At 57.7% G+C, this 15,009-nt stretch overlaps 1 protein-coding gene across 1 annotated transcript in view; it reads right to left on the reverse strand.

Annotated features, from left to right (window-relative positions):
- myo10 (myosin X) overlaps nt 1-15,009 on the reverse strand; it is a 24,327-nt gene continuing 9,318 nt past the window's right edge. The window contains 34 exon segments of the mRNA XM_029830523.1: nt 1-1,039; nt 1,119-1,310; nt 1,378-1,854; nt 2,133-2,253; nt 2,392-2,528; nt 2,770-2,977; nt 3,066-3,363; nt 3,530-3,653; nt 3,733-3,890; nt 3,957-4,148; nt 4,222-4,364; nt 4,520-4,575; nt 4,649-4,742; nt 4,815-4,910; nt 5,053-5,296; nt 5,366-5,486; nt 5,556-6,458; nt 6,617-6,656; nt 6,827-7,108; nt 7,179-7,285; nt 7,807-7,921; nt 8,010-8,134; nt 11,419-11,499; nt 12,781-12,889; nt 12,971-13,053; nt 13,181-13,249; nt 13,335-13,427; nt 13,500-13,566; nt 13,638-13,738; nt 13,817-13,963; nt 14,048-14,166; nt 14,261-14,390; nt 14,551-14,654; nt 14,729-14,813. Coding sequence (XP_029686383.1) covers nt 938-1,039; nt 1,119-1,310; nt 1,378-1,854; nt 2,133-2,253; nt 2,392-2,528; nt 2,770-2,977; nt 3,066-3,363; nt 3,530-3,653; nt 3,733-3,890; nt 3,957-4,148; nt 4,222-4,364; nt 4,520-4,575; nt 4,649-4,742; nt 4,815-4,910; nt 5,053-5,296; nt 5,366-5,486; nt 5,556-6,458; nt 6,617-6,656; nt 6,827-7,108; nt 7,179-7,285; nt 7,807-7,921; nt 8,010-8,134; nt 11,419-11,499; nt 12,781-12,889; nt 12,971-13,053; nt 13,181-13,249; nt 13,335-13,427; nt 13,500-13,566; nt 13,638-13,738; nt 13,817-13,963; nt 14,048-14,166; nt 14,261-14,390; nt 14,551-14,654; nt 14,729-14,813 — 5,523 coding nt within the window. The 3' untranslated portion in view covers nt 1-937.

The raw sequence follows: 15,009 nt of genomic DNA on the forward strand, positions 1-15,009 counted from the left end.
CCAAATGACATTTTTATTTATTTTTTTTGCTGTGTGTAAATTAATCACAATTTTTATGTTGGTTCTATATTTCACGTGGAAATCACAATTTCTGATTAAACCTTAAAGTTATTTCATTATCTGGCGATTTCACATCCAATCCAGAACAAATATGTGACTTTATTTTTATTTTTTTTGGCAGAGCTGATGGATACAAAACGGCGTCACTTCTGTCTGCTGGTTATGAGAAAATGCAGCATTTTACAATCAGGAAAACAAAAGTATAAAAATGTACAGCCACCAATATAATAACATTGCACTTTAAACCAAGAAGAAGAACCAGAAACCAAGTTTACAGAATTTACACAAAGGCACTGAAGGACCGACCCGCAGGGACCGACCCGTTGGGATCTGCCGCCTGCGGAGCTCCACTGAAATGCTGAGGACCCACTGATGCTGGAGCAGCCATCAAATCAAACTGACGTTCATCAAGTGCTGTTTCAGGTTTTCAGATTTTACAATATTAAGACTAAAGATCTCCTCGAACGCTGCAGGATCACACGTGCGACGTCCAAGACTAAAGCGCGATCGTACGTCGGGATTCTTTGGCAAAAAGAGGCGTAAGGTAGGTTAAAGCAGGATTCCAGAAGCACAGCAGCTTCGGAACCTTTTTCATCCAACGGGCACTTTTAAATCAAACACCCTTGAAATGCTCGCGGTGCGTTCAGGTGCACGTTGACAACCGTTCCCCAGAAGATCCCAGAAAAGAGATCTAGAAGGTCAAAGTGGATCAACTGAGCTGCAGTTTCTTTGGTCTCAAAGTTCATTTCTAAAAAAAACACTTTAACATCTTCAAAGGTTCCTGCTCAGTCAGCTTCGTTAGCATGGTAGCCTCTTTGCTAACGCTCCTCCTGTGTTCCAGGTGGAAGGGGCGGGGCTCACCCGGCGGGGGCGGGGCTCACCAGGCGCTGCCGTGGCTGCTGATGGACTGACAGTTGCTGTAACGCTTCTTGACGATCATGCTGATGTAGGCCTTCATCAGCTTGGCGATGTCCATGACCTGCAGGCGGGACGAGAACAACGGTCACTTTAATCCGAGCCCGTTTCCTTCTGGAACCTTTCCGGTGAGAAGAACCAACCATCTGCGTCTCGAAGAGCAGCTCGCGGCCCTCCACCACGATCTTGTAGGCGTTGGGCAGCGGCGCCCCGAAGGACAGGATCTGCTCGTAGGGGAACACCTCCAGAGGCCACGCCTCCCCGCGCTTGTAGACGGACACGGCCTCGCGGCTGATGCCCAGCCACAGCTCCGCCGGGAACGCCCCGTCGCCGCACTGCCGCAGGTCACAGATCAGGTTCAGGTTCTGAGGATGCTGGCTTAGATCAAAGCGGGTTCCTCACCTCCACGTTGAAGAGCGTGGATCCGTAGCCCTGCCACTCCTTCACCACCGCCATGTACTTGACCATGGCGTGCTCCTGGCTCATCCCCTGCAGCTTCCTCCACTTGTCCATCACGCTGGTTCGGACCGCCGCCGCCTCCTCCCGTAGCCACGCCTCCAGGCAGTGCTCCTCCTCCAGCCGTTGCCGGCTCAGCGAGCCGCTTCGGAAGCTCCGCCTCAACGTTCCCTCCAGGAAGCTGGAGCGCTTCCTGTCAGCCGTCCCGGAGCGTTCGGCCAGCGTCCCCCCGGCGCCCGGAGCGAAGGTCTTGGCCGAGTTCTGCACTCGAGCTCGCAGCCGCGACATCGGGAACACCTGAGACATCTCTGGGGGGGCGGCGGGGCCGTGGTCACCTGTGAGGTACTGGAGCCGCAGGGCCGCCAGGAACTGCAGGGTCTCCTCCGGGGCCGGATACTGACCCCGGATCACGGCCTCATGGGCCTGCAGACGGACGCACGCATGAGGGGCTGGCACAGGTGTGGGTGTGTCTACAGGTGGGTGGGTGTGTCTACAGGTGGGTGGGTGTGTCTACAGGTGTGTGGGTGTCTACAGGTGTGGGTGTGTCTACAGGTGGGTGGGTGTCTACAGGTGTGGGTGTGTCTACAGGTGGGTGGGTGTCTACAGGCGTGGGTGTGTCTACAGGTGGGTGGGTGTGTCTACAGGTGGGTGGGTGTGTCTACAGGTGGGTGGGTGTGTCTACAGGTGTGGGTGTGCAGCACCTGTTCAAACATGAAGGCGAACTCCACGCTGTCTCTGGGGACGCTGTCTGTGTCCAGGAAGCAGTAGAGTTTGAAGTAGAACCTCCAGCCCGTGTTGTGTTGGTCGGCGCTCGCTGAGAATCTGAAAGCAGAGACTCAACGTTGGATCTGAGGAGCGACGCCACCTTCAGGCTCCGCTAGCACGCTAGCCTGCGTCCGCGGCGCAGGTTAGTGTGCTAGCGGAGCTAACCTGTGCCGCGGACGCTACCTTTCAACGCACCTTTCAAACTTGGCGAGCACGTCGGCCACCACGGCGCGGCTTTCGATGGCTTTTTCTGAGCTGTCGTTGTGCTCAAAGAGGGCGAACATGTTCTTGCTGTCCTCCATGGCCAGACCCCGGATCAGCTTCTCCACCACCTGAGACACACACACGGTTCCTGTGAGACCAGCAGGACCCGGCAGAGCCCAGCAGGACCCAGCAGAGCCCAGCAGGACCCGGCAGAGCCCAGCAGGACCCGGCAGGATCCATGAGGACCCAGCAGGACCCGGCAGGATCCATGAGGACCCAGCAGGATCCATGAGGACCCGGCAGGATCCAGCAGGACCGAGCAGGATCCATGAGGATCCAGCAGGATCCATCGGGACCCGGCAGACCCACCTCTCCTGCTGTGGTGTGAGAGTTGATGGTGATCTTGCAGGATCCTCCTCCGTGACAGTAGATGGTGGTGCTCATGTCCTGCCGGGCCAGGATGGCCCGGATCTCCTCCTGCGACGGGACGTTCTCCCTGGCTCGGGTCTTCCTCAGAGCCTCCAGGGCGAAGGCGGCGTAGTGATCCATCTCTGAACCAGCACACAGCTCCCGAGTCCTGTCGGGAACCCAGAACACAGTCAAAGCCTCGTTTGATGGTCCTGGTCTTCCTGAGTGGGCCGTGTGTTGTCATGGCAACCGCATACCTCTTGAGGTGGAACTTGAGGTATCTGAGGATGCTCCTGGTGGGGATGAAGGTGCAGGACATGCAGGCCAGGATCTTCCAGGTGCAGAGGTTGCTGCAGCCTCCTGGCTGCGGCGGCCGCGTGGTCTGTTTGATCAGCTGACAGTAGAGCTCGTCCCGCAGGGGGCGGAGCTCCTGGCCCGTCTGGAGGATACCCTGGATGATGGGCACCGGGTCGGCCACGCCCTCCAAGTGCTGCAGCGAGCTGAAGACTTTCAGGGCCTCGTGCTGCAGGGTCGAATAGTTCCTGGTTCCTGGAACTGATGGAAACAAGTTCTAAGATCCACAAGATCAGGCTGTTAAAGAGCGTTCCTCGTCCTGGAAACACCAGAACATCGGCTGTTCTTCTCTGGAGGCCTCGCAGGTAAAGATCCCGATTCCAGGGCTCCCGCCCCCCGAGCCCGCCTCTGATTGGTCGGTACTCACCTGGCAGGTGGACGTCCCCGTAGGGCAGCGGCAGCAGGGGCGAGTGCAGTGGGTGGTGGCTGTGGCGGAGGATGGGGTTCCTCCTGTAGATCTGCTCCACCACCTCCAGGTTCAGGCAGTTCTCCTGCAGACAGGACAGGAGGCGATTCGCTTAGCGTGGTGACCTGGCCACCATCGGGCTGTGGCGGCGCCTGCTTCCTGACCTTGATGTCCTGGATGAGCTGCTGCGTGGGCGTGTCGATGGGCGCTTTGCCGTCGATGACGTTCTGGATGGCGTTGGCCCAGCGCGCCGCCTCGTTCAGCAGCTTACAGTAGAGGCGGTACGAGTGCTTCCGCCCGTACACGATCACGGTCCAGTAACCTGGAGAGACGCTCGTGTTCAGAGGGGCGGGGCCAGAAGACCTGCTGGCGGCGGTCTGAGTCTCACCCGTCTCTTTGAAGTTCTTGTCGTCCGGCTGGACCACTGAACACAGGCTGTTGAGCACCAGCGTTCCCAGTTTAAGGGCGTTCCTCTCGGAGCTCTTGTAGTAGTCCAGGGAATTGTGGGTAAGCAGGAACCAGCGTTTCTTCAGCTTCAGCGAGGCTCTGCTGCTGTTCTTCATCTCTTTGTGTAACCAGCCTGGAGGGATCAAAGACATCAAAGTCAGCTCGTGTTGAAGCTTCGCATCGACGGCGCCGCACGTTTGCGTCACCTCGGATGAGGAACTCCTGCCCGTCCACGCGGGCGTCGCCTTTGGAGCGCTGCAGCAGGGTGATCCAGTGGTGCATCTCCTCAGGGGTGTCGGCGTTGCACTGCAGCACGCGGTGCGCCGTGATCATGACGAAGGCGTTGGACCTGGAGGGGGGCGGGGGGGGGGGGGGGGGGGGGGGGGGGAGGAGAGGAGAGAACAAGAGTAGGAGAGGAGAGGAGGAGGAGGAGAGAAGGAGAGAAGAAGAGGAGGTCAGCTTCCTGCCGAGCCTCGCTGGGTCAGGGCTGGAGGAGGTTCTCACCTCTCTGGGTTGTCGGAGGCACAAACCGAATCGATCATTCCCACATCCAACGTTCCCTGAAAGGGTCAAAGGTCAGGACCGGGACACTGAGGATCTCACACACACACGCACGCGCACGTGCACGCTCACCACGGCGTTCTGGGGGTTGGCCTGCTCGTCGTGCATCTCTCTGATCTCCTGCTCGGTGGAGCCGTGGACCTGACTCAGCACGCTGAACCACTGGCTGTAACCACGGAGACCACATCAGTGACCTGTCTCCAGCTAATGAAACGGGCGGCGAGCCGGCGCGGCTCACCTGGCGTCTTCCGCTGACTCGGCGATCAGGTGGTACGTCCTGTCGGGCATCACGATGTCGAGGCCGTTCTCCTTCCCGGTGACGTCGATGATTTCTCTGCAGGTGACAAACGGAGGTTAGCTTTAGCTTTAGCCTGCGCGGCTCGTCGCTCGTCGTCATGGCCACCAGGTAACATCAGGGGCTGACTCCGCCCCCTTTGCTGACGCCACACTCGACCCCACCCCATGACCCGTCTTACTTGGCTACGTGCATGTCCAACACGCCCTTCATCTTGTCCTCACTGTCGTTCTCGAAGTACATGAGCTTGCTCTGCCGCAGCACGAACCAGCGGCGTTTCCAGTTGCGGCGCGACAGCGTGGACGAGCCGCCGCCCTTCTTGTGCAGCCAGCCCTGCTTCAAGGCCTCCTGCTTGGCCCGGAACCACAGGAAGGTCTCGTCTTTGAGGACACACCAGCGGCGCTTCCAGGTGTTCATCAGGCCTCCTGGAGAGGAGAGCAGCTGCGGTGAGGCGTCCACATCTGGCGGGCGAGCAGGTGTGACCGGGGACGCACCTTTGATGTAGAGGAAGCTGTGGAAGTAGGGCAGGGACACGCAGCTGTAGACCGAGTCCCGCCGGGACGAAAGCTCATCGTCCGTGTCGAACCTGTCCACGTCGTCCTCGCTGTCCTCGAACTGGAAGAGGACAAAGACGGTTAGGTGACATCACTTCAACCAGGTGGGCTGCAGACGGCAGGGACGGACCGAGGACTGGGCCCCCTCCGAGCTGAAGCGGTAGGCCCCCGAGCCGGCGTAGGTGCCCGCGGATCCCCGGTAGTCCGGAGACCAATGGTCGCTGCGAGGGTTGGACAGAGCCAAGCTGCCGCTGGACGCGATGGCGCCCTCGTCGTAGTCGTCCTGGTCGTAGTCCGAATCCTCGTCCGGAGGGATCAGCTCCACCGGGTCCTCGGCCGGAGCCGCGGGTGCGGCCTGCTGGCGGCAGTAGGCGGAGTCGGCGCTGTGGCAGGCGGCAGGAAGCGGCGGCAGCGGCTGGTGCAGCAGGGCGGGCAGGGGCGGAGGGATGGCGCCCTCGTTGGCGTACGGATCCTCCTCCGACGAGTCGTCGCTGGTTCGTATCCCGCTGGTCCTCTGGCCGTCTGAGTGGCCGTGCTCGCTCGGGTTTGGCGAGTCTTTGAAGGCCTCCTCGTCGGCCCCGAACCCCTCATCCACCTCCTCCTCATTGCTGCGCCTTCTCCTCCCGAACTCTTTCTCCATCTCTGCCTCCTCGCCGCCTCCCAACGAGCTCTCGATGTTCCTGACGCACTCGTCGATCTCGTCGAAGTTCAGAGAGTCCAGGAACTGCTGCGCCGCCCTGCAGGCTTCGTCCTCCAGACGCCGCAGCTCCTGGTCTCTGAGGAGCTGCAGGCGGTTGAGGGAAGCTTCGGTCAGAGAGAGTTCCTGGCGCTCCTTCTGCCTCTGGAGGGCCTGGATCTCCCGCTCCAGTCGCAGGATCTCCTCTACCTTCGTGGCCTCGTGGGAACGGATCAGGTCCAGGTCTTCGGGCTCGTCCGGTGTCTCAGCCGCCATCGTGTCCATAACGGCAGGCTGGGTCACAGGCGCCAACTCTTCAGAGCGGCACCGATCTTCTCGTCTTCTGGCCTCCTCAGCCTGAGAAGAAAGGACCCAAACATGAAGATCATGTTTCCTTGATGTTTCCACATCAGGAATCGGATCTGTCGTATTTGTTAGAAGAGCATCAAATCTTGAAGAGAAGGAGGTCCGAATGATGAGAAGCCAGAACCAAAAGTGGGCGGAGTCTGCCGTACCTCTCTGGAGCGTCTCTCTGCCTCCAGCTTCTGTCTCTGCCTGCAAACACAAACGAGACTAATCAGCTGACGAGAGGAGACAGGAAGTGAGAAGCTTCACCCAAACAGCAGGAAGGTCATTTCCTGTCTCACAGCCCAGGTGGGGAGGACTTCCTGTGGCCGACTGGAGCCTTGACCTGATGTTGGCTGACCTTTCTCCACAAGGCTCACCTCTCCAGCTCCTCCTCCAGCTGCCTCCTGCAGCACTCCTGCTCCTCCAGCTCCTCCTCCAGCTGCCTCCTGCAGCGCTCCTGCTCCTCCAGCTCCTCCTCCTGCCTCCTCATCCTCTCCTCTCTGAGACGCCCGTACGCCCGGCGGGCCATCTGACCTCGGGCCTGTTTCTGGAAGGTCAGCGCTGCCCAGCGCAGGAGCAGGAACTTCCTCCTCCAGTAGAAGGCGCGGTAGTTCTTCTGGATGACCACGACGCAGCGCAGCAACTTCCTGTACTGCTTCCTGCAGGCGGAGCCACAAACGGTTATCCACCAATCAGCAAAGGGGGCGTGGCGGCCCGAGGGAGGCCTACCTGGCCATGTAGCCCAGCATGTGGGCCTGGATGACCATGGCGGCCTTCAGCACCTCCAGCTCCCTCTGCTTCTCCAGACGGTGTTCCAGAGACTCCCGGAGGAAAACCTGAGGAGGTTTTAGGACATTCCGTCATTTTTGGATATAGAGAGATTCATCCATCATCCATCCACTCATCATCCATCCATCATCCACCCATCATCCATCCATCATCCACCCACCCATCCATCATCCATCCATCCATCATCCACTCATCCATCCACTCATCATCCATCCATCATCCACTCATCCATCCATCATCCACTCATCCATCCACCCTAATTAGAGCAATACAATAAAAGCTGCTACACACTTCTGAGCTCTGTTGTCAGGAGCAACATCTCAACATGACGGGTCAGAACCCCCAGCAGAGAGAACAGAACCTCATCAACCAGGGGAGGACCTGGAGACCCTCAGGATGGAGGTCTGAGTCCCTCTGAGGGAACTGAAGTCGTTTAAGGTTCTGCTGAGCAAACATCTGATCTGAGACCAGAAGATTCACAATGACACACACACACACACACACACACACACACACACACACACACACACACACACACACACACACACACACACACACACACACACACCTTGGTTTTCCCCAGCTGCCACTCTGCTCCGCTGTCGTCATAGAGGTGCAGCAGCTGAACGCAGCTCTGTTTGGGGTCACCTGGTACCGCCTCAGCCCGCATCAGGACCCGGTACCTGCAGGGGGGTCGGGGGAGTCCAGCAGGTTCACGCATGTGAGCAGCTGCACGTGAAACTAAAGTGGTGTAGAAGTTCTGATTCACACCTGGAGAAGAAGTCTTGGAACGGCCTCCGAACTGGGAATCCTTTGCTTCGGATCTTGACCGTCTCCAACATGCCAGAATACCTGAGCTGGTTCAGAACCAACGTCTGGTCGAACTGGTCGGGCATCTAAACACGGGAGAGAAACAGGAAGACCATCAGACGCAGCGCGACGCCCTTCAGTGACCTTCACAAGGACGTACGCTGATGGTCAGGGATCAGGTTCTGTGGTTAAACCGGATCTACCGCTCCCATCACCATGTGACCTCGTCCTGGCGAGAGGTCACATGACCTTCATCCTTTTCAATGTCGCCGTGCGTCAAACATTCTTTAACTTCAACCCTCAGCTGCAAACAAAGAATGGAGAATGGTGCTTGTGGGGACCCCGTCCGAGTGTGTGTGTGTGTGTGTGTGTGTGTGTGTGTGTGTGTGTGGCCTCAGAAATAGAGCGTGCTTTCAGAACTCCTAATGGCCCCTTTATTCAGCAGCGTCTCCCCTGATGGCCCGTTGATAGACCCTGAGAAGAAGGCAGCTCCGCTGACTGACTGAATGGGCTCCTTCACCAGCCGGGGGCCACGGAGCAGCTTCATTAGCATACGGGCACACAAAGACCAGCCGGGTCAGGGTCCTCTGGCCGCCAGCAGGGCTGGAGCTTCTGCCCCACCTCAGGGGTCATGTGACAGCGGTGGCGAGAAGTCTGCACCCACCGCTGACGGCAGATGGAGACAGAGGAACTGAAGCCCAACCAGAACATCACAGGAAACCAGTTGTGAAACCAGTGCAGAGAAGAGGACGGGGGAGGAGGCCACCCTGGAACATAACTCAGCGCTGACGTGGAATCAACCTTTAGATTCCTCCCAGAATCCAGAAGAATTTCAACTTTAAACCTGTTTTATCCTCCTGAGTGGTTTCCAGCAGATCAACAGCAGCAGCCGCTCACCGCCCAAACTTCTCGTTCAACAGGGCAAGAGGGCGTGGCCATCAGTTGGGGGCGTGGTCACTCACTGGGGCATGGTCATCTGCTGGGGGCGTGGCCATCCATCGGGGCATGCTAATCAGATGGTGTGCACATCCGTGGGGGCGTGCTCATGCACGGGGGCGTGGGCATCTGGTGGGGGCGTGGTCATCCGCGGGGGCGTGGTTATATGTGGAGGGCGTGGTCATTCGCTGGGGCGTGGTCACCTGCGGGGGGCGAGGGGGTCCGGCGTGTCGAAAATGCTCCGTTACCACCTGTAACTCTTTGATCTGAGGCTACTTTTGGAGTGTGAAAACACGATGATGGCGAAGGAACGAAGATCTGAACAACATCTACAGTCCTGATCCTGCTGGATTCTCAGGATCTGGTCGATCACCTGATCATTGTTCAAAGACAAACTAACCGTCGGGACAGAAGAAGGAAAATCCACAGGTGACCAACAGGAACCAGTGAAAGTGACGATGATGATGATGATGACGATGATGACGATGATGCCCAGAACCTACAGCTGATCCTACCCGGGTCTGTGATCCTACCCAGGTCTGTGATCCTACCCAGGTCTGTGATCCTACCCAGGTCTGTGATCCCTCCAACGTCTGTGATCCTACCCAGGTCTGTGATCCTACCCAGGTCTGTGATCCCTCCAACGTCTGTGATCCTACCCAGGTCTGTGATCCTACCCAGGTCTGTGATCCCTCCAACGTCTGTGATCCTACCCAGGTCTGTGATCCTACCCAGGTCTGTGATCCCTCCAACGTCTGTGATCCTACCCGGGTCTGTGATCCTACCCGGGTCTGTGATCCGTCCAACGTCTGTGATCCTACCCAGGTCTGTGATCCTACCCAGGTCTGTGATCCTACCCGGGTCTGTGATCCGTCCAACGTCTGTGATCCTACCCGGGTCTGTGATCCTACCCAGGTCTGTGATCCTACCCGGGTCTGTGATCCTAGCGCAGCACCATCCAGTGTGAAGCCCTGAGCTCAGTCAGAGAAACCAAACATCTCCTCAGACGTGCAGCAGGTCTCATCCTGCATCGCTCCACTCCAGCGTCTGCTGGGAAACTTCCCAGAAGCTGCTGCCCGACACACACACACACACACACACACAATCCCAAACACACACACACACACACACACACACACAATCCCAAACACACACACACACACACACACACTCCCAAACAAAGGCTTTCAAAGACACGACTCCTCCTTCAGAGTGTGGAGGGAGGACCCTGGTTGCTATGGCAACGTGTCTCCTGCTGAGGCTAATTTGTGCAGCCTGTGTGTGTGTGTGTGTGTGTGTGTGTGTGTGTGTTCAGATCTGAATGAATCACTTCATTCCCTCTCATTTGCATCGACTTGACTGATTTTCTTGTGACTGAATGTTGTATCAAAGTAATTATTCCTGTTAGTAATAGATTACTGTTCTACTCCTGTTGATGTACTCACCTGAGTCTCCTGAGTCACCTGAGTTTCTGCTCGTGTTCATTCCCTCCTTCCCTCCCCCTCTTCCTTACCCCTCCTTCCCTCCCTCCCTCCTCTTCCCTCCCCCTCTTCCTTACCCCCCCTCCCCCCCTCTTCCTTACCCCTCCTTCCCTCCCCCTCTTCCTTACCCCTCCTTCCCTCCCCCTCTTCCTTACCCCTCCTTCCCTCCCCCTCTTCCTTACCCCTCCTACCCTCCCTCCCTCCTCTTCCCTCCCCCTCTTCCTTACCCCTCCTTCCCTCCCCCTCTTCCTTACCCCTCCTTCCCTCCCCCCCTTCCTTACCCCCCCTCCCCCCCTTCCTTACCCCTCCTTCCCTCCCCCCCTTCCTTACCCCTCCTTCCCTCCCCCTCTTCCTTACCCCTCCTTCCCTCCCCCTCTTCCTTACCCCTCCTTCCCTCCCCCTCTCCTTTTAAAAGTGCACAAAGAAGCTGAAAAGTTTCAGCTCTTTCTCGAGCCATCAGATCTGCCCCCTCTGGGAGGATCGGGGGGGTGGTTTGGGTTGACCGGACACCTCTGGGGGCCCTTTAAGGCCCGTTCACTCCCCCGGGGCCCCTGGCCCCTCCCCCACCCATTAACAAGCACTCAGGCCTTGTTTAACAGCGTCCCACCATGAAGCGCGTCAGTGGTCCGGCTGACGTCACCATGGCGATCAGACCGTAAACACCATCAACAGAACCAGTGGAGGAGCAGCCCCGGGGGGGTCAACAGGTGATTCACGCAGAACATCAGTCAATCAATAAGAAAATCAACTGATCAGGCTGCTGATCGTCACCATGGCGACCTCTGTTGGTCCGTGCTGCTGCCTCAGGGGGCTCAACGTGTCTGAGCCTCCCCATTATCCAAACATTCAACAGCGTTCTGCTCTGTTCCTCAGCAACACGGGGTCAAAGGTCACCAACAGGGTCAGACAAGGCCTGTGTGTGAGTGTGTGTGTGTGTGTGTGCGCGCACTGACCTTGTGGGCGTTTGGTTTGATACATCTGATGAAATATGGGTCGGCGGTGCTGAGAGTCGCCATCAGAGAGTGTAAAGAATCCTGAAGAGGACACACACACGTGAGTGCTCCTGTGGTGAGGACCCCCTCCTCTACCGTACCCCCCCCCCCCTCTACCGTACACACCCCCTCCTCTACCGTACACACCCTCCTCTACCGTACACACCCCCTCCTCTACCGTACACACCCTCCTCTACCGTACACACCCCCTCCTCTACCGTACACACCCCCTCCTCTACCGTACACACCCTCCTCTACCGTACACACCCCCTCCTCTACCGTACACACCCTCCTCTACCGTACCCCCCCCCCTACCGTACACACCCCCTCCTCTACCGTACACACCCTCCTCTACCGTACACACCCCCCCCCTCTACCGTACCCCCCCTCCTCTACCGTACCCCCCCCCCTCCTCTACCGTACACCCCCTCCTCTACCGTATACACCCCCTCCTCTACCGTACACACCCCCTCCTCTACCGTACACACCCCCCTCCTCTACCGTACACACCCCCTCCTCTACCGTATACACACCCTCCTCTACCGTACACACCCCCTCCTCTACCGTATACACCCCCTCCTCTACCGTATACACCCCCTCCTCTACCGTACACACCCCCTCCTCTACCGTACACACCCTCCTCTACCGTACACACCCCCCCTCCTCTACCGTACCCCCCCCTCCTCTACCGTACACACCCCTCCTCTACCGTACACACCCCCTCCTCTACCGTACACACCCTCCTCTACCGTATACACCCCCTCCTCTACCGTACCCCCCCCCTCTACCGTACACCCCCTCCTCTACCGTACACACCCTCCTCTACCGTATACACACCCTCCTCTACCGTACACACCCTCCTCTACCGTACACACCCTCCTCTACCGTACACACACCCCTCCTCTACCGTACACCCCCTCCTCTACCGTATACACACCCTCCTCTACCGTACCCCCCCCTCCTCTACCGTATACACACCCTCCTCTACCGTACCCCCCCCCTCCTCTACCGTACCCCCCCCCTCCTCTACCGTACACACACCCTCCTCTACCGTACACCCCCTCCTCTACCGTATACACACCCTCCTCTACCGTACACACCCTCCTCTACCGTACACACCCCCTCCTCTACCGTACACACCCTCCTCTACCGTACACACCCCCTCCTCTACCGTATACACACCCTCCTCTACCGTACACACCCTCCTCTACCGTACACACCCTCCTCTACCGTACACACCCCCTCCTCTACCGTACACACCCCCTCCTCTACCGTACCCCCCCCTCCTCTACCGTACACACCCCCTCCCTCTACCGTACACACCTTGAACTGGGAGATGACGGTGGGCCGGCGGTGTTTGGAGCTGCTCTTCAGAGTTTCCTGTTTGTTCCGACTCAGCACGTGTTCGAACAGATCGTAGACGAAGTCTCGCCTGACAAAACACAAGCGGCATCGTCATGACGACAGTCAGCAGAGCTGAGAGGATGGTGAAGGGGAGCAGGGCGAGACGGACCGGCTCTCCCTCAGCAGGTTCAGGACGTCGTCCCTGAACGTGTCCCTGTTCTTCTGCAACATCCCGCGGACGTCGTACACCACCTGGACACACCAGCAGGGGGCAGCACAGTCAGCAGCCGCTGTGGTTCACCTCTGTATTTAACAGCTGGAACAGTCCTCCAGGATTCTTTGATGTCCTCCAAGGACCTTTGATGTTTCTGCTTCTCACCTCTCCTGCGTAATGTCTGACCCCAAAGAAATGCACAGCAACACGCGGCTTCACGTAGAACGGGTTTTTCTGGGGACAGGAAGTGACAACAGCGTGAGCGCCACCTGCTCAAGGGGGCGGAGCTAACAGAGCAGCTGAAATCAGGTGACGGTACCGAATGCTGACTGTGCAGTTTCTCAAGCAGAGTGTCGTCGGTGGCTTTGGGGAAGTGACTCTCTTCATTCAGGAGAGCCAGGAGGCCCAGTTTCTATGGAAACATCAACACACTTAAATATGTAATGATGTGGGCGTGGCCTGAGCAGAGATGGGACGTTCTCACCTTCTCAATCAGATCCAAACACTCCCCGTTGTCCATCCAGTTGATGTCGACCCACACTAAGCCCTCCCTGCAGAGCAGACACACCTTCACGCTCACTTCAGGTCATTCATGGAACCAAAGGTTCCGACTTTCACCCACTTGTTGTATTCAAGCTGCTCCAGGGAGAAAATGTGCATGTTGAAATATTCCTGGAGCTTCTCGTTTGCATAGTTGATGTTGAACTGCTCGAAGCGGTTCACCTGTGGAGGAGACGGAGCAGATGTTCCGGGTCAGGTGAGGACGTGAGGAGGGAGGGACCCTCAGAGGTCCAAACCCACCTCAAAGTTCTCGAAACCAAAGATGTCCAGGATGCTGATGGACTTGAAGTCCTCTCGCCCCCTGATGCGACCGTTGATTTTGCAGATGATCCAGTTGAAGCACTGAGAATAAAGCGCCATGGCCATGGAGTCCCTGGAGTCCGCCGCCTGCGGACACAGCAGAACCGCTCAGAGAAGCCCGCCTCGCCTCCCAGGAGGTCCAAAGCTTTAGAGGCGAGTCCACAGCCTGACCTGCTCCACCGTGAGCGGCGTGGAGATCTCCTCGCCCCTGAGGATCATGGACCGGTGGGTCAGGACCTCCGCCAGCTGGTCACAGTTCAGGCCCAGAAGCTCAGATGCTCGACTGAGAGCTGCAGGAACAGAACCCCACCACAGACCGGCCCGTGAGCCAGACTCCGCCCACTTAACGAGGCTTAAAGTCGGCTTTGGTTCAGTGAGTCTCACCTGACTTGGACGAGACCTGAGCTCCTCCGGCCGTCATGAACTCGATGTTTCCAGTGTGGAGGACACCAGCCAGGAGCCGCAGGACCTCGCCGATGTTCTCCTCCGTCAGCTGCATCGTGCGCATCGATTTCTGTGCAGCACAAGTGCAATTTTAGCCTTTTTAGCTCTTCCTGAGAGGGAAACATGCTAACTGGCTGCTCATGCTAGATGCCAACGCTGGCTGCTAACGCTAGATGCTAACGCTAGATGCCAACGCTGGCTGCTCACGGCAGCTGCGTGGTGGTGCGTACCAGGACATCGTGGAACGTGCTGTGGTCGTGGAGCGTCTGGTCTGAGCTGCAGCTGGACTGTTGCAGGTAGTGGAAGCTGTCGGGGGGAGTCAATGCTAACGTCTCTGCAACAGGACAGAAGACAAATTCAGCGTCCATCCACATCAGGCCGTTACCGAGGCAGCAGCGTTAGCGTCACCTCTCTGTTGGCTGTTGGTTCCGGCTAATAAAGCGTAGAATATGTGGTAGTTCCTCTCTCCTGGGTTCTGTCGGACCACACGGTTCTGTAAAGAGTAGCTCCTGAATGTTAGCATGAAGCAATGTCAGAGGAAGCTACCCTGCTCTAACAGCACAATGCTACGCTACATTAGCCCTCCTGGAGTTTGGGGAACCTCCCAGTCTAAATGCTTTCAACTCCGGTTACCATGACGACCGTGCTTAAATGTGCTTCTGCAAATATCTGTAACACCACGACCCGTG

This window comes from Takifugu rubripes, chromosome 22 (genome assembly GCF_901000725.2).
Source record: "Takifugu rubripes chromosome 22, fTakRub1.2, whole genome shotgun sequence".
Lineage (NCBI taxonomy): Eukaryota > Metazoa > Chordata > Actinopteri > Tetraodontiformes > Tetraodontidae > Takifugu > Takifugu rubripes.